Here is a 19,876-nt window from a genome sequence, read left to right on the forward strand (position 1 = left end):
ACTTGGGAACGACTCGACACCTTCGCAACTCTGGACTACATTTTTGCTTCTCATTCCCTTCTGTCATTTATTGACTCCTATGAAGTCTACCGTACAAAAGCCAGCAAAGCCAGCGACCATAATCTGCTGTCTATGACACTGAAGTCAGTGTGGACTCCAAAATATTTCTATCCATTTGATTTGGAGGTTTCAAGCAACCTTTCGCGAATACAACTTTCAGCATCAAATATCATAGATATTGCCCGGAAATTGGACGAGGTAGATGACCACAATACTTCCTCGCAAACCAGACCAAACGACCTGCCGTTACTTGTGAAGTACAGGAAAAAGCAAAGAATCCAAAACCCATCAAATGACAACAGATCCCATGAATATGATTCTCAACTAGTACTGAGAAGAAGAGAACTCCGTAAACTGAGGCGTTTGGCTAGAGTCTCTGACAATAACAAGCAAAAAGAAACTGCTATAGCCGCCGCAAAATCATACAAAGCATGGCTGAAACACCACAAAGGAGTCATGCATCAGAATGATGCCGAAAAAATGCTTAAAACCTTGATGACCAAAAATTCGAAAGATTTCTGGGCGCTGATCAAAAACAAAAGCAATGAGAAAGCTAATCAACTATCTAATGTTATACCAGAATCGACTTGGACATCCTTCTTTTCTGCTCAATTTGCATCTCTGCCTGAAACATCAGAACCATCTGCTCTTCCGATAATGACCACAAGGGCAGATCTTGCAGATCGAGAAGAAATTTTGACCGCAATTCTTAAGCTGAAAACTTCTAGGGCACCGGGCCCCGATGGCTTAACAAACATGGACTTAAAGCAACATCCCAAAGAATGGTCCTTTTTAATATCCAAAATCTTCAATGAATGCCAGGTAAAGAAACCGATCCCCAGAACATGGACAGAAGCACTGATATTGCCCATCTTTAAAAAGGGAAGTAGAGACAATCCAGCGAATTATAGGCCCATAGCCCTGCTAGACATCATGGGCAAGATCTTCGCAACTCTTCTCCTCTCGCGCTTTCACGGGTGGGCAAGAACCGCACCATGCCTTGACGAACTTCAAACAGGCTTTGTGAAAAACGCGAGTACAAGTATAAACATTATGATATTAAATATCATAAAAGAAAATGTGAAGAATGGTGCACCGAAAGTATTCATAGCGTTCATTGATCTGACGCAGGCTTTCGGTAGAATTGGGCGACGGAAGCTCTGGTCAAAATTATCGAACTGGAATTGCCCGGGAGAAATCCTAGGACCGATGATCGCTCTCCATACGGACACAAAGCTGAGAGTTCGTCTCAACAAACAAGGCCTGATGTCAGCGCAATTTCCATCGGAACGAGGCGTGAAGCAGGGATGTCCGCTTGCCCCAGCCCTCTTCATAGCATTTCTGGGTGACTACCAACACACCCAAACGGCGTTAAGAGTCTTTCCACCAAAAGTAGGAAACACCGCAATATCTAGACTACTCTACGCGGATGACCTAATCCTTATGGATCAGACACAAATTGGGCTTCAGCGCCAACTTAACAACCTGGCCAAATACGTTGAGGAGAACGATTTGGAAATAAACACCGCCAAATCTGAGATTCTGATCATGGGGAAAACTTGTCCATCTACACGTAGCAACGATCGCTGGTTCCTGAACAACAAGATCGAAACAGTTGCTAGTATAAAATACTTAGGAATAATGTTCGACGCAACGCGGTCAGAAAAAGCCACACATTTGGCTTTGTGGCTGAAAATAAAATCATTAACCGCTCAGACCAAATTTGTTGATCGGAAATACGGAAAATTTTCCCTCCTACTAGCGATACAATTCTATAAACAAAAGGTGGTCCCATCAATGATCTACGCAATGGATGCAGCACTAAACATCCAAGACTCGATATGGCCGAAATTGGAGGGCTTTTTGTGGAAAGCAGTACTGGGCCTTCCAAAATCAACATCTATCTCAGCTATCAAGCGTGAATTGGGCCTCCTATCGATGAAAGCGTCAGTCAAGCAAAGCCAAATGAGACTTCTGTGTAAAATCATTTCTCCAGATGCTTTACCTTTATTCAAAGCAATTCAGAAGGAACTTACCCAAGGCCATTGCATCACTCTGAAGAAATGGGAGCAAGAATTACAGAAAAATCTGGCTGATTTGGCTTGTACATCAGAAGACCTAATCCACAATCCTGCCAAGCTAAAAAGAAAAATAGCCCAGGAGGACTGGATTCAAACATGCGAGGCAGCGACGGCAAATAAATCACTTGCTCACTTGCCGCCAACTACTAACAAGCTGAACAGACCTTTGAATTACTGTATCAAATTCCCTGACAAAAGGCTACAGAAGAACTTCATGAAATTGAGGCTTAATCTCATGCTAACTCAGGAAATCAAAGCCATCCGGTCAAAATCCACCATCAAAACATGCAGACTATGCCCAGAGACTCAAGAGGAGGAAACTGTAAAGCACTTACTTTTAAACTGTGCAAAAACAGCATATTTGCGTGAAGCTTTTTTGCTACCATTAATGCATGACGCGTCACTCCGAGAAGAAGATACATGGTGGTGTAGTCTGGTTGCAGGCGAAAAAACTACATGGGCAACCGTGGCTGTAAACATTTTGGAGGCGGCTCTTAAGCGAGCATCAGAGAGTGGGTCCGCACTCGGTTCCATTTAACAAAATCTCCACGATGCAGTGCTACATCTCATCTCTTCTCTCTTCATGCTGCACTGTCTTCTTCTTCTTTATCTTTCTTTTGATCCTATCTGTTCTGCAATTTAACAGCTCTGATCTATTCACATATGAGATATGGGATGTGATCTCTTGTAAAAATCAAATGTTTCTTTTGATTGTAGACAAGTAAATAAAAAAAAAAAATACTTAGGTATGGCTGACTAGGCAGTGCGGGCAATCAATGACTCAAAGAGGCATTACTCAGGTATGGCAGGCTAGGCAGTGCAGGCAATCAATGACTGAAAAAGGCATTTCTAGGTATGGCTGACTAGGCAGTGCAGGCAATCAATGACTGAAATAGGCATTACTTAAGTATGGATAGTTCAGTGCGTGCATGTGCAGGCATTCAAAGGCATCAGAGGCATTACTCGCATGCAGTGCGGTTGTCACGTGGTGGATGGGCAGCTACCGTGACCAAAGTGTTATAGACCAGTGGCGGTGGGTGTATAAGGCGGTGGAATTGTTTTAGCGCCTAGGGGTACGACTGACCAACTTGGGAGCAGTGGGCACACATATTATGCAGCTAGTAGGCATACCCAATGATTTCAGGCACTGGTGGGCACTAGTAAGTGGTCCTGCGGATGCGGGTCCTCCATGCTGGATCTTTCGTGAATGGGCTAGGGGCATTTGCAGAGGCAGAATCGGCACGAAACAGGCAGAAAACAGGCGATGTCATTACGCTGTGGTCCTTGGTGCTGGTGGGCCGGCACAGTGAGTTGGGGGGGCTTGGAAAGATACGGTAGTTGTGAGTTGGGGGGCTTGGAAAGATACGGTAGCTCAGGAAGTTGTGGGGCTTGGAAAGATAGGTAACTCAGTGAGTTGGGGGGCTTGGAAAGATACGGTAGCTCAGTGAGTTGGGTGGTTTGGAAAGATAGGGATGCCAGTGAGTTGGGTTTGCGATGTGAAGAATGTGAGAACAATTGGATGGAGGCAGCTATCATTGTATTGGCTGTAAGTAGAAAGGTTAAGGCAGTCCAAGCATGTTTGACGCCGCCTTTTATTTGGGACGATGCTCGAAGATTGGGGCAGCCAGTTGGAAGAATGTCAGTTGAGGAAGGTTTGATTGTAGAATCAGACTGATATATTCCTTAACTACTGGGTTTCACAAACTATGCACACTTTCAGAAACTATGTACATTTAAATCACCATTCACTCTAATTTACACAACGCATTACAGTAGAAAATGTACATGACGTTTCGAAAACTGTGAAATGCCGAACTGAGCCTTGCCCTTTCTTTGTAAAAGCGATTCATTTCGTTTCCCAAGTGACCTTCATGTGACCTTTTTTTACTTTCCTGATCAGCCAAAGTGGAGTTAATTACCTCTTAAATTGCAGACAGACACAGCAGTTGGCTGTTTTGTCTTTCCTTTATGTCAGTGCCTCTATTTAAATCTGGGGCATCTTTAACTCGTACTTTCCTTTTTAGAAGTAGGGGTTGGGGGGCAAGGGGTGCATGCCAGACACCTCGCTCTGCTGCCACCCTGTACTCCCTGAGCAGGTGTGAGCCGAAAAACGTGCACCGTATTAATGGCATATTTATTTAACGAGGGTCCTCCCCGTTACAGCACTCACTAAATGAGGTCCCTCTGGCCACCCGGCAGAACCATTGATAAAGAAGACACAGCCCTTACCCCACTCACCCATAGCCCGCTGCTGTACTCATGACCTGGGCATATAAAGGACTTCAGGAGAACAGCGCCCTTCCTCTTGACCCATAGCTGATAATTGAGCCCCTTCTTTGGAAAGGAAGGATGGTGGCACCGGAGTGCGGCGACGAGGGTGGGTACTGAGCCTCTTGAAGGTTACCAGGCGTAGTCATGACATACCACTTTTTGATCGTCCACATCACGTTCCTCATAAAATGAGGACATATCCAATCGTGTATTGGTTGCGACCTGCTCAAAGAAAACTTTTTTCTGATTGCGCTAAAAATGCACACAGCAATAACTGCGTGTGTATTTCTTTATTGGAATTAGATGGAGTTATTGGCTTTGAAGCACATTTCAGACTGCAAGGATGGAGATCCGACAAGGGGGTCTCCCGATAACCCTGTAGCTGGATGGCACTGCACATGTCGCCATCCGGTAAACACCGATCGGGGCCCCCCATAGCATCTGCCCATGAAGCCGACTCTCTCGGGGCGGGGGGATAGAAACCCCTGACAATAGCAAGTGAATGCTTCTCCTGAAACCCCTCACAGCCCCAGGGCAGGGTGGGGCTTTGGTGTAGGAAGAGGGTGAAAGGTTTGTGTCCATCAGTGGTTCTGTTGAAGGAACAGAGGGCCTCAAGTTGGGACTGCTTTGACTAGGAAGGTCATGAAGTGCGACTGCGCACAAGTCAACTGGTTGTGCTTTCGAGGCAGGAAGCTGATGTCCTACCTGAAAACGTGCATGTCCCGGGGTGTGTTGTCTTTCTTTTGCTGGATGTGTTAAACGATGTGAAACATGATTTATTTCATGACAAGCCCCTGGAAATTGAAAAGGAACCAAAAATATCAATGTTCAAAAGTGTGTGCTTGAAAAATATATCCTCCCTATGTAGTGGGGGGATTCTAAAGCGTGTTTTTCTGAAATCATGACAAATGGTGCCGACATTTAACAAAAGATTGTCCTTAAAATTGCCTCGTGTAAAATTCAGAACAAAAGTATTATTTATAGTCAATCTGTTTGAAATTGAAATCAGCGGTCATTAAACTTAACAAATGCGTCTGTTTGTGAACACAATTTTACCATTTACAATTTGTCAACCCAGCTTTCGGAATTTTAAAAGTTACAGGGGTAAACGCATTGTCGATTTCACATGGAGGGTTAACCTTAAAAATATAACTTTCTAATTTTTTCTAATCCCATACCTATTAGCCCACTTCTTTCATTTTCACGTTAAACTTTGGAATTTCTTCTATAATTCGACCTTCTTAATATGCTGCATCGCCCTGTGAGGTGGAAGAAGGCTGAAGGGCGGTGGTTGTCAGATTTTGAAAGCGTGAAAAGGAAGGGCAGTCGGGAAGTTGAGGAAAGGTTAGCACTTACTCTGGTCCCCATCCACAGATGTAAGAGGCAGCAACCAGGGGCTCCTCAAAGTGTCTTTGATTTATTCGCATTAGTGTTGCTATTTGTTTTAATAAGTTTTATTGAAAATAATTTAGGAAATTTGATGCAAATTGTTGGGGCAATTTCAATTTGTGCTTGATTTTAATCAGGGTGATAATCTTAAATGGAAGTCTAATGCCGTATTTTTACACTCCGTTGTCGTTAGCTCGCTTTGCAAAGCTATGATATTAGACTGCTTTAGCATGGCCACTAGACCAAAACTCCCAGCAGCCTTGTAGTCCTCGTGGACTACTTTTTTTGCAAATCAGGCACGGGAGCACCGACACAGGAGTAACATGCCAGTCTGTGCCGGTCCGTGCTGGACGTTGTCTGTTGGCTGACCCTCTCCCTGGGTCGATATGTCCTCGTTAATATGCTTGTGCATAATCTAATTAACGCAGCACGTGACAGCTTGGCTATGGAGAAAGGCTTGGGGGTGAATGGGGTGCCCATTTGTCATATGGCGCTCATGCTGCCACAATAGCTAAACACTATTTGGATGAGGCTACAGACTGCTTGGCTCAGGGGGGCATGGCAGTGGCTCCTGTTGTTACAAACTGTCCTGTGGCTCATCCTGTAATGGGTATCGCGAGAGAGCATGCCAGTACTTATCCCTTAACCCCGACAGCCCCAGTTTGTGAGTCGAGCGCTTACCCTGAGAACACTGAGGGTAAGGGACCGTTGGATGCCCAGATCGTACTATCCACTGTGGTAGACTCGGAGGAGCATAGTACGGGGACTCAAGTGCAACATATGGATCCTACACGTCCAAGGGTGAGTACTTAGATGCGCACCTGAAAACTATTCATACAAGTTGTCTTAAAGTATTTTTACTCAATACTAGATCGCTTATCAGAAATGCCCTGGAGGTATCTATGTATATTGAGAATCAGGAGATAGATGTCTACACTCACTGCAACGTGGTGTCATGATGCAGCAGGGCCAACACTTGCACTGGCCATTCCCACTGGCTATGATATGCTACGGCAGGACAGACGGAAGGGAAAGGGAGGTGGAGTTGCCTTCATTTATAAAACTGATCTGGATGTTTTGGAGGTTACATCACTGGGTATTGAAGGGTGTGACACCATTCAGTTAAATATTAGGGCAGACGCAGAAACCACCTCTAACCTGGTTCTGGTCTATAGACCCCCTACTTCCATGCCTAATTTTGCAATGCAAATGTGCCACACTCCTTTCCATTTTACTCAACACAAAAGCCTTGGTTTTGGGGGATTTTAATCTGTCGTTGTGTAATGATCCCCAGACTGGAATCTTGGAAACCTCCCTAGAAAATATGGGGTTTGAACAATTTCTTAGATTACCTACACGCACGAAAGGGAACACCCTGGAACAGAGTTGGCATACACAAGGTCACTACCAAGGATATGGCGGTTGCACCTTGTCCCTGGTCGGAGCACTTCTTTGTACATTTTACTATACTGTGTGATAGGATTGTGAGGAAGAGGGGGGGGCAAAGAAAGTAATGGTGACTAGGAGGAATATTAAGAAGCTCACTTCTTAGAGCAGGCGTCAAGCTTACCTTAGCAGACGACATTGCATGTGGCTATCAGTAATCTGTAAATGAGGCTACCACTGCTAGCCCCTCTTAAAACAAAGCAAATAGTGGACAGAAGGGGGAACCCCTGCTTCACTTGGGAGCTGCAAAAACATAAGTCCGTTAAAACAAAGTGTTTCTATACTTGGAGATCATCTCGTGATGCCCAGGAATGGGGGAGTTAGAACGGGTGCTGCAAAAAATGTTTAAAGAAGCTGTCCTAGCAGAAAAAAATGTTTTTTTGATGCCAGGATTGTCAAAGTGCAATTTGAATATAAGGAACTCTTTACGATTCTGAGAGAGTTGGAGTACACGGGCTCTAGTAAGCCTGACACGATCACTAGAGATCCTGTCTGGTGCACCTTTATCCAGAATGCTATGATCAGAAAGCTCAGTCGATTAAAGAGAATGATTGTAAAGAGCCAAAAGACTAGTGGATCTAGTAGAGCTCATGTAGGGGCAACTGCCTGGATGCCCAGGATGATGAAATAGCAATTCAACATCAGCCCCATTACAGAAGATGAACTTGCTCTGCTTATTGACAAACTTAAACCCACAAGCTGCAGACTGGGTCTTTGCCCTGCTATTGTTAAGGCATGTACCTATATGTTGATTGGCACACTTTGTAAGTTTGTCAATGATATGATATGGCATTTGTAACGCGCCGATACACAAGTGTTTCAAGGCGCGACGAGGCAGGGAGGGGGAGCAGAGGGAAGACAGACAACGATCCTACTAGGCCAGGTGTCATTCAGATCGTGCAAGTGCATGGGTAGGGGGAAGGGGAAAAAGTGCATGGGGAAAGGGAGGGGGGGGAAGTGCAGTACAGTAATCCATGCATCATTTAAAGAAAATTTGGTGCCAACTATCCTCAACAATGCGTGGAGTACTCCTCTGCTAATAGAAAAAACCAAGCCTGTACTCTAAAATGCCATGTAATTACCGTCCCATTATGAATACATTATTTCTACTGAAAGTCCTGGACCGGGCAACCTATAAACAAATTGCTGCTCATCTGAATTCCCTGGGGATCCTCAATAAATCGCAGTCCGGCTTCAGACAGGGCTACGGGACAGAAACGGCATTGCTTGATCTGACGTCTAAGCTGTTACAGATCATGGATAGGGGGCAGACCGCGATGCTTATGCTTCTGGACCTGTCCATGGCCATTGACCTGGTGGACCACGAGTTGATGGCATCCAGGTTAAGGGAATTGGTAGGTTTTTCAGAGAACGCAGTGCTATGGAGGAGCTTTCTGAGTAATCGTTGGTGCAGAGTCTGTACAAAGGACGCAGAAGCACAACCTATTCTAATGGCATATGGCGTACCTCAGGGGGCTTGCGTATCACCCTCTCTTAATAATATATTTATGGTGCCTTTCTTGGATCTGTTGGAAGAACATCGGGTTGCCTTTCCAAATTATGCAGATGACTCTCAGTGTCATCCCATTATCAGGCAATCATCATGATGATGAAAAAACAATCAACAAGATCTATGATCTTATACAAAATTGGATGATGATGGCTTGGCCTTGAACAACGAGTTAATGGTGTTCGGCACGAAACTGAAAATCTGTAAATTGGGATAAGATTATTGCCATTTTCAAGTGGCAGGGTGTAATATTAAGACCAGAGAAAAAGTTAAAACCTTAGGGGTCTATTTAGACCAACACTTGAATATGAAGGTGCATGTGAGCAGCTTAGTTTCTTCCTCTGCTTATATCAAACTGTTGGCGCAGTTTTGCTGCTATATTTCTCAAGCAAACTGCGAAAAATTTGCAAGAGCTATTATAGGGTCACAAATTGACTATTGTAGCAGCCTGCTAGTTGGTATCTCCAAATCAGAATGCGCCAGACTACAAACTCTGCAAAATAGTGTGGTCAGAATGATTTGGGGTCTCAAGAGGAGAGACCATATGTCTGAGGCTAGACAAAATCTACATTGGTTGCCAGTAGAGACAAGAATTTAATTTCGCCTCTTACATATTACTGATAAGTGTCTGATGGGCTCAAGTCCTTCATATCGGAGTGAAGTTCTGATGAACAAATACAGTACCAGGTGCCTGAGATCCAATAATATGAACTAGCTTAAAGTTCCATCCTGCAAATTGTCATTAGTGAAGAATAGCGACATTTCGTTGACCACTTCTAGAGCCTGGAACGCCAAATCCGTCGGACTTGAGGGAAACTCAGTCCACTACTGTGTTCCGTAAAAAGCTTAAGACTTTCTTGTTCAGATAGACTCCCTGTTAAACCTAGTTGTGATAGCTCCCCGGAACTATCCGAATGTTTCTTTTTTTCTTTTTATTGTATGCATTTTTTCATTGTTTGTGTTAACTCGGTCCGTTGGCTCCCATAAGCCCCAGGGTCATTTGGTGTGCCTTATACATTTATTAAAGTAAAAGTAAAGTCGCTGATCGTTCAACTTGTCTTTCTCTTTTCAGGCCCGGGGCACTAAACACTATGGTCTGATCGTTGTGGGACACTCACTGGGAGCCGGCACCGCAGCCATTCTTTCCTTCCTTCTCCGTCCGCAGTACCCATCCCTGAAGTGCTATGCCTATTCCCCACCTGGGGGACTACTCAGGTAACTGTCTGCATCAGCTTTTTAGTGGGTAGTGAGCTTCTAGCCATGGTGTTTTGGCAACCTAATAATGCTGATAGCACTGCCAGAATTAAGGTGTTCTAGCCAGGAAGCCTCAGGGCCTTGTGCTGGTCTCTAGCCACTTGCCCGCTGGCAAGAGAAGGAGCATCTTAGATGCTTGTGAGTTCATGGGAATTCTGGTGTTGCCCAACAGTTGACATGAGTGCATCTGTCATATCCACAGACAATGGACCTCATTAAGAGTTTGTCGGTGTGGAAGTAATGTGCTGGTAATACAGTTTACCGGCACGTTTCTGCACCAGCAAACTGCATGCGGTGGGGTGGGCAGAATTGCCTCCAGCCAAGAGCTGGAGGTAATTCCGCCACCCAACCAGCAAAAATGTCCAGCATTACTGGCACCAGGATTATCGGTGCCGGTAATACCAGCAACTCCCCCATGGAGTCCTATCTAATGGCAGGTCGGGCCTGCCGGTAGATCGGAACCCCCACCGGCAAACTCTGGTTAATTCGGTCCACCAAAAGTGCCAGTGCCGATATTACTGGCAATTTTTCCATAATTTTCACCAGACCGGGGACCTCGTAATGAAGCTCCTAATAGTCAGATCGGGTATCGGAATCAATGAGAGAACACTTGCCAGTGCGTCACAGAGATCCAAGAGCAAAGCGGGCAAACTGAATCAGTGATCTGAAGCTCTGCTTTTCTATGCCAGGAGACCCTGAAGCACCGTAGTGAGTCCAACAGTGTGCATGAACAGAGCATTCTTTTCCAGCCCCTTTTGCATCTTTAGAGAGCGCCGTTTTTCTAATTGAGTGCATGCTCACATAGATGCCATGTAGCAGTGGCTTTTCTGGTGCCATGATCCTCTGCCGCCATGGCCCACATCTCCCTCTTCACAATAACCAAGAGCAGGGTGTCACAAACCATGGAGATCTTTGCCAGATAGTGGCCCTCAAGTCCTTTCCCCATTGCGTTGTTCTCCTAGGGACGTGTGTAGGTTTGCAAAACTCTTCATGTATAATGTCGAGTGCCATGGATCTTGGAGCACAGGCCAGATTCAGTTCAGAATTGCTCCCTGCTACAGAGATGTGCTGCCGATGAGGATAAGACCATGGCCACCTGGGAACATTGGCTCTCAGTGCAGGTGGGCATTCCCGGGCTGCACCCTCTTGTTTTTGAGGCATCGAAAGCAGTGTCATGTATCCTAGTGGTGGCATTTGGCTCTTGCACGGGCCACCAGGCTCTGGAGAAATATCTTCAGCCGACACATTGGGTTGTGGGCATCTACAATGACAGCTGTCTGTTGACACTGTAAAGGGAGGCTAGGATCTGGTTGGCGATCACACCAGATATCCATAAAGGTTTTTAGGATTGTCTGAGTGGGAAGGCTGGTGGTCAGCAGGATCACTTTTTGTCTACATAGAGGCAGGCTCGAGCCTTACACCTTTTGTCTTGTAGCATCACTTCTCCTCTCTGCTCAGCAGTGCCCTTCCTGTCACTTACCATGCATGGCACGATGGACTCCCGCTATGATGTTTTGGTGACACCTACTAACGTAGGACTTAACTGCATGAAGATTTAGGAATTTGTTCGGGAAGATTATTTAGAGCACGACGACTTGACTGTAGTGGGCATCTGTTGGGCACGTTGGATCCTACACTGCATTAGCATTGCGGCTAGTCTCCTCTCAGGAAGATGTACTGAAACCTCAAAATATTGATTTGCCATTTTTTTCACTGAAAGATTCTTGTAAGTGTGACATACTAATTCTTCGTTTTGAGTTTTAGCAACTCTAGTTGAGGATCTGAACTCCTTACACCCTCAGTGGAGAGAGTTTTATGGGAGGTCTTGGCTAGGAAAACTCTTTATCTTCTGTGTGCTCCAGCCCTCGAATGTTAACAGTGTCTACTTAACCTCGGGTACCTCACAGTTTTGGAAAGTGGGTCTAGGGGCGGCACACGAAACCTGGGCCTGCCTCTTCTCTCTAGAAAAGTACCGCTAGTCTACATTCGCATATTATGATGGTACATAATATGATGGCGCAGGATGAAAATCTGTTTTAGAATCACATGCTGTGCATGGTCTGCCATCTAGTGGTTGGCTTGGAGTAACACTTGTATTGTCTCAGTAATAGGATCCAGGAATGATGTCTTATTTACACAATGTCACACAAGGAGATGCATTAAATCACGAACCTGGCAAAAAGTCGACATTGACACAAAACCGAAGAAAGGAACTGTGGGTGAATTCACATTTCAGGTTAAGACTTTCAAGTGGCTCTTTTTCAAGTGGATCACTAATGTGATTGGTGCTTCTCTGTGACGTTCTCCAGTGCGGCCCTGGCTTTTTTTTTTATAGTATGTAATTCGCTCCTCTCTGGACTATTCGGGATACCTTGACAGTCTCAAAACAGCTGTATGCGGCCAACACCCAGATTTAGGAAAAAGTGTCAGGGGGGCGCAGGGGTCATTTCAGGCCATCCAGCAGTGCCTTGATTTAATTCAGTTTTAAATGAAGGATTATTACGTAAAACCTAACGGCAGCAGAAATTCATGAATCCTTTTCGGACCAGAAAGTCTTTTTCTACTCGTTATTCATCCTTCCTTTAGTTTGATGACTTTGGACCCACATGTTAATGCAGTAGTACGTATGTGCTTCTTCCATCCAAGAACTGCCAAGAAATGTCCCCCCAACCCCTCCATTGACTTTGTGAATTCTCGCCTTGATTGTGGCAGCACTTTGGATGTAGGCCTTGCACCTTAATTACTAAGTAAATTGCACTGAGCTCAGAAAGAATGCCATTGATCCTCCTGTATCCCCAGAACACCCCCAGTCCCAATGTCTAGGTCCCCATCAATCCCCTATCCTTCACTGGGATTTACCTTTTACCTTTAAACTCATGTCCTGGGGACCTTGGTGTTGTACCATGTTTCCCTCTATGGCACTATTTCATTCTTGCATGATAAGTGACCTGGCTGAGCATACATTGAGAACTGTGTGAAATGGCACCACTTCCGCTTGCTTCTGGAGAGCAGCCACTACATTGCCATCCGCAGTCAAGACCTTGCTGATGGACCAATCAACTCCTCTGCTTTCATCTTCTCCCTCAAGTTTTCAATATCCGCTGCCGCCCAACGCTAGAGCTTACAGAAGTAGGGACTGGTCTTCGTTTTACGTTCCTCCGTTTTCGCACAGAGGCACAGAGAGAGCAGAGAGATGGGCAACGCCTAGTTAGTGATGTTTGTGGCTGTGTGTACGCACGGATACTTTGCTTATTTTCTGGCTGGGTTCTTGGCTGCGCTGGGGCAATACTAGGGATCAGACCGTTGTGGGAGGATATCCTGTTTCAGAGCTCGACTCGCTCTCTAAAATGTGTGGTTGCTTCCCCCACTGCTAAATGCATCACGCGGTTTCCAGTGGTGGCTGTGTGAGCAAACCAACTGCATAATAGAAACCAGTCTAAATCTGACTAGTAAACGGGTTCCCTGGATGCTGCAGGAGGCAAGGTTCCAGGCAGGCTAGATGGGCTTATTGTTTTTCGCCTCTGTCTAGGTCATCTATGTGTGCATGCATGCATCACGTGAATCACAACATTGGGGTGGTGGTAAGTGGACTGGTATGATGGCGAATGCAAGGATTTTACTGGTGGGGGGTGAAGGTGGAGCGAGGGCACCAGGGGAGAAAGTGTGCATAACCACCCCAGTGCTGCTGCTGCTTTTATCCTGTTTCTCTTGCAGTGAGGATGCCATGGAATATTCTAAGGAGTTTGTGACCTCGGTTGTTCTTGGCAAAGATCTCGTTCCCAGGCAAGTCTCGGTCCATAGAAACGTGGCGGGCCACTCCTGCGCCCCACTGATACCTCTATCTGCCATCTTCTTCCTGCCTGCTCCTCACTTCCAGTCCATGCTGCGTCACCTGCTGGTCATGTAATGGTCATGTGCTGGGGTCTGTCTCACAGCTTCACTGCCCTGTCAAACCATCCGCATCTGGATCAGAGCCCTTCCCAGTGGCTTGCAACCTATCATCTTCGAACTCTGACACTTGTGCTGTCTCCATGGTAACCTGTTTCATACCTGTGCTGTTTGCCATAACGCTGTGATGTCTTCATGGTACCCTCTGTAATATCTCACACATTGGCCTGCTACATGATCATCTTAACTGAACGAGTGCTCTCTCAATGGTCACCTATGTTACACCTGTGCTGTTCTAATGTAACCCCCGTCACGCCTTTAGAAAATCCCTGGTTACCTCATCACATCTCCCGGCTGTACGCGGTCTCTGGTAAACTCTATTGCATCTCACACCTGTGCTGTTCTCCTGGTAATCAAAATCGCATCTCTACCCTGTGCTGCCATAAAGGTAAACTGTAGCACACCTCATAGCTGTGCAATCTGCGTAATTTGCTGTGCCATATCCCACACCGGTTTTATCTACATGGGGGCCTATCTCAAACATATGCTGTATCCTTTTACCACAAGGCACGGTCTGCTTGTCAGCTTCTAGCACAGTCTGCTAGTTAGATGCTATCCTCTGTTGTGTAACCATGGTGTGTACAACGGCGTCAATGTGTGTTGAGTCTATAGTAACCTTTATCAAAGCTCCCGCCTTTGATGTCACGCGGTTTCATATGTGTTGCCGCGTAGCACCCTTTATCTTATCACACGTGTGTCGTCTCATTGATAACCACCATCAAATCACCCACTTACGTTGATTCTCTGGTAGTCCATGTTCCATCGCACGCCTGTACTATTATTATGGAAACCTGTTTCACATCGCAGAGCTGTGCTACCCCATCATATTCTGTTCCCGGCACATGGGTTTACTAGAGACTGTTTAGGTCTTGGATTTCATCTGCATCTCTATATTGTATGCCTTCTTTCTGCAGGGGTGCGCCTCCGACCCCGCCCTCTTTCGATGGCCATGTCAGCACATTTCCCCATCCCTTCCATGCGTCTGTGGCACTCTCTCTCTCCCAGTTTAGCATCTTCATCCATTTTGTCTGAGCTTGCTGCATGTGAGTTGACTCCAGTTTAATTCTGTTCCAGGATTGGCCTGTCCCAGTTGGAGGGGTTCCGCCGGCATCTTTTGGATGTCCTACAGCGAAGCAACAAACCTAAGGTAGGTCGTGTTTGTCCATCCAAGGGTCGGTGTGATCCTCTCAAAGCTTCCGCCAGGGATGCACCAAAAGGAGTATACACAGCTACAGCTGTGTCAAAACTATCCAATTTATTTCCAATCATACCTCATGGTCACGCATACCTTAGTGGATATCAACACAGGCTCATGGATACTGCATCGTTTGTCCATCCATGGCAGGATCCCAACTTTTGCAGGGTCTTTCAAGGCACGACAGGTTCTCCCCTCACACAGAATCTTGCTATCCATGGTAATGGTCACATCTACTCGAACACCTGTCAAACCATAGCTAAGGATACAATTACTGCAGCCTCTGTTGACTCACAGCTCAGGCACACACCCAACACAGTGCCAGTCCATTCACAGTTCAAGGTCACAATTAGTGGAGTGCATCTCTCCAACCACAGCACAATCACAATGACTACAGTTTCAGTCAAGCCATGCCCTGGTCACACCACCTGCAGTGTCTCACAATCCATGACTGCAGTGTCTCACCAGGTGCTATGTGATTATATCGAACACAATTGTCGAGGGAGAATTCATTGAATATTTTTCTTTTTTTTTGTTGATTTTGTCACAAATATATGCGGTGGCGAGCCGCCCGCAGACCCCCCCCCATATCCCTACATTACTTATTAACATAACCCCACCCCAACGTATATTTGCGGCAAAAATCCTTTGTTTATAATTGGATTAATTCTCCCTCGACCATTTCTGCTGTGGCAAAACCTCCTGTCTGACCAGCCACGAGTCAGGGTTACACCTACTCTAATGCCCGCAAATTCAGGGCTTGGGCTGCACTTATTGAAGTGTCTGTTCTTCCACAGCTCGGGGTCACTACTACTGCAGTGTCTCCCCAGCATTAGGTCACAGACGATCCGTTGTTTTTCCAATAGCAGGGATAGAGGCAATCCTCACTAGAACTGTGCGGTGGAGCTATGTGGTGGTGATGTGAAGGGGCACAGTGCATGAACAGGTGCAGTTGAAAGTCTGCGGTGGAGTTCGTAAGGACTGCTGTGCACTAGGGATATGCAGTCGAAGACTCTTGTGTCTCGGTCCATTTCTCCTCTGAATATCTTCCTTTATTCTTGTGGCATGTCTAAAAGCGACACAATGCTTGTTTGTTTCCTCCTTAGTGGAGGATTATTCTGGGTGGGACCAAATGTATACCGAAGTCAGAGCTTCCAGAGGAGTGCGAGGGGATCACGGTGCCCAGTAACCGGCTCTGGACTCATCCCAGTGACCTCACCATCGCCCTTTCAGCCAGCACCCCACTCTATCCCCCCGGACGCATTATCCATGTCGTGCACAATCATCCGGAGGAGCAGTGCTGGTAAGTGAATCTAGAGTATGCGTTCGTGATCTGTGATAGAGAAATCACCTGCTTGCTAGAGCTAGTGAAGTAAGCGAGTAAGCAGACATCTGCTGCCCCCTAATTAACTTGGTCATCTTTTATAATGCGCAGGACCGGGATTCGAACCTATATTGCTCTGTGTAGTCTTGCTTCCAAGACACTCGTTGCCCCTGAGCTATCTTCCCGGCTAAGAACTATTGCTATAGCAGATGTAGACATTGGGTCTAGTGCGTTTGGACGTATCTCAGCATGCAACATATATGCAAATATACTGTACACCAAACATTTTAAGGAAGGTGGGCAAGGTAATGGGTAGTTGGCAGGATGATTGATTGAGGAACGGGTACTACATCCTATGGTTCTCTCGAAGCCCATCCATGCCTCTTCGTTTGGGATCTTCAGCATGATAGTAGGATATTCTCTAGTTCATTTGCTATGTGACGCTGAGCATCGTTGAGAGGTTGAGATGTGCCAAAGGTTATCTCCTTCTTTAGTGGTGGCCTCAAGTAAGGATTCCAATCAGAGTGGGTGGAAGGTGTATGGGGCACCAAATGGCAATGAGGGCGAGCAGAATGAATAGATGAAACATGGCGTTCTTACCCAGTGGCCATGCTAGAAGCTGGAGTAGAGAAGGCTGCATGTCGGAAATGTCTGCCTTTGAGTTCATACCTTGCCAAATGTATTAATCATGCTATGCTCTCTATCTTCTCTTTTACTTATCCCTTCCATTGGCTTCCCTCCATGTCTCTTCTTCTCAACCTGGTTGCTTTTCCACTCCTGCATCTTTCTCTGGTCTCTTTAATTGGACTTGCCCCCTCTGTTTCACATGTTCATCCCACGTCTTGTTCTCCATTTCCCTTTTCTCGTCCCTTTGGTGCACCTCTCCCTGCCTCTGTCTCCTCCTTGTGCCCCTCTTTTATTCTCATGCCTTCCCTGGCTAAGTGCCCTCCTTCACCCTTTTCTTGTTCCTTTCCTCCAATGGTCTCCTCATGCCTCCCATGGGCTTTTCCTCTCGGTTTCGCCCCATTCCTCTCTCAGCTTCTGTGAGCAGGAGGAACCAACCTATTTTGCCATTTGGGGAGACAACAAGGCCTTTGAGGAAGTGATCATTTCCCCGGCGATGCTGAATGAACATCTGCCCCATGTGGTCATGGAGGGACTTAATAAGGTAAGCGCTGCCATTCCTTCACTAATCTGTTTATCTGTCCTATACTTTGCACATTGGCCAGGGTTTACAGGTTACAGTAGTCCTGGAGCACAAGGATCCTTAATTGCAGGTTAGGCCTCTACATGTAGCCTGCCGGGTTCCTTGTATTTCCCATTTGCTTAGGCAAGTTAGAGTTGAAAATTATGCAGGGTCGACTTTGGATCTGTCGACCATCACCTTGTTTCTCCCTCTGTGTATCTTTAACTATCCTACAGGAATTTCTATTTTAAATATTTCGTTTACCCTATCAGTGCCTCGCCCAATCCCACTGTACAAAAGCAGCACCCCTAAGCTATCTGCTGAAGTGCTGTGAAATCTTCTCCTCGCCCTCCCCACCAACACAGGGATTGTAGACACGATTTCCTCGATCCTCGTGGCCCGAACGCAGCTTACGTTTCTATGCGCATTTTGCAATACCATTATTTTGCAGGCTTATTAATGTTGATGCTGCTTTTAAAATACAGGCCACAGAACCCCGGAAGTTTAAGAAAAATCTTGATTTCCAACCACGTCTGTGATTAGTGTCATGTTCTCTTTAAGTTGGCATCAAACCTCTGTTGTCTTTTTCTCCGTTGATTGTGAAGGCCTTCCCAAGTATTTGTGAACCTTGCCCATTTCCCATACATTGTCAGTAGTGTTTGAGATGTTTCCATTTGATCTCATTTTCCATACATCCTTGATTCCAATTTTCTGCTTGACATCTTGGTGGATGAGTTCTGTTGCCAGCATCTAAGGCATACCTGCTGTGGAATTTCAGATTCAGAGAGCGCAAATCAAAGACATATCAACAGTCCATTTAGGGGCAAATTCTCAAAACATTTTTGGTGCAAACGAGAAGATGGGTAAGCACATCTCCTCATTTGCACCAAAAAAAGGTATGCCTTATTTTGAAAGGGCATTTCATGTACAGATTGAAAAGTGTTTTTTCTGGACTTTGCCCATTTGTACAAATCAGGGGGGTGCTTCTGTGTTTTTTAAAGTGCATCCTGAATTTGTAAATGGGATGTACTTTAAAATGTGTAGAAACCAAAGGCATTACTCTGTGCCTGTTTGGAACAGGAGCATTGGGATGACCGTTTTGAGGGGAGTTTTCCTAAAGTCCACCTGAGGTAAGACTCTATAAAACGATCCCTTGGTATACAGGTCCCCAACTCTTAGTATAGGTCTGTACTACTCAAAAGATCTGGTAGAATGGCACAGCAGCCAGGCTTATCTAAGGAGGAGGATGTGAGCTGTAGGTAAGTACACCACTGAACCCAGTAAATACAATAGTCCAAAGAAAAACGTACACAGTAAATGTTATAGTAAAAATATGCATGAATTCTTATTTGCAGAAAGTAGGTAGATAAATACTTGTTTCACTTAAAAACACATATAGGAATTAAAAGCAATACTTTTGAGAGGTGATAGATTCAATGGTAGTGTCTCGTGGTTGCATTTGTTACAGAGAATGATGCGAATGACAGTTCTACCAGATTATTGGTACTACCACGCACTCGCATTGAATTACAACATATACGGTAATTGTATTTGTTTTGTAAAACCACATCAATTAGTCTGTAGGAAGGAAAATAGTTGGTTATGCACACTTTAGCAAGTCTTTACGTTGTAGGGACACTTTTCAAGGCTCCTAATGCTTTTAAAGTGCAATCCCTAACTATACCAAAAAGTCAGTCTAGGAGTGAAACCAAACTCTTATGTAGCAGCAGAACAGGTAAATATCCTCAGGATACTTTAGTCACACAAATAGAAATGTTAAGCAGGATAACACAAAGTAGGGGGACCCTGCAAAGGACTCCATAATAGGACATAAGCTGTCAAGTCTGGGCCAGAGCTAGGGGTGGACACCTGGATACCTCTTAACGCACTCCAGTCGCACTGGAGCGGCTCTTCGACTCAAGATAAGTTATACCTTTAGTTGCACAGTACCTTAGGTTAGAAGAAGTAAAAGCTAGCTGGATTCTCTCTTGTGTAGCAGCGACGGGCCCGCTCTCCGATTGCTCGGTCTGGTGACGAAATGAAGGACTTTGAATGGGGTGTCACAGCAGCAGTCTCGAGAGAGGACCCTCAGCTTGGATTTCTTCGGTCTCTTACTCCGGTCTGCAGTTTTGGTACCTTTTTATCCCCTCCAACAAAGGATGGTTATCGCCCGATCGCTCTTCCTCGCCTCGGTCATCCTGCACTCTAATGA

The 19,876-nt window shown here is 45.6% G+C and overlaps 1 protein-coding gene across 1 annotated transcript in view; it reads left to right on the forward strand.

Annotated features, from left to right (window-relative positions):
* The window catches only part of DAGLA (diacylglycerol lipase alpha), a 323,287-nt gene that overhangs the window by 245,235 nt on the left and 58,176 nt on the right, over nucleotides 1–19,876 (forward strand). The window contains exons 14-18 of the mRNA XM_069623887.1: nucleotides 9,830–9,972; nucleotides 13,726–13,794; nucleotides 15,034–15,106; nucleotides 16,261–16,457; nucleotides 17,517–17,646. Coding sequence (XP_069479988.1) covers nucleotides 9,830–9,972; nucleotides 13,726–13,794; nucleotides 15,034–15,106; nucleotides 16,261–16,457; nucleotides 17,517–17,646 — 612 coding nt within the window. The remainder of the gene's footprint in view (nucleotides 1–9,829; nucleotides 9,973–13,725; nucleotides 13,795–15,033; nucleotides 15,107–16,260; nucleotides 16,458–17,516; nucleotides 17,647–19,876) is intronic.

This window comes from Ambystoma mexicanum, chromosome 11, assembly GCF_040938575.1.
Source record: "Ambystoma mexicanum isolate Mex_15411 chromosome 11, UKY_AmexF1_1, whole genome shotgun sequence".
NCBI classification, from domain to species: Eukaryota; Metazoa; Chordata; class Amphibia; order Caudata; family Ambystomatidae; genus Ambystoma; species Ambystoma mexicanum.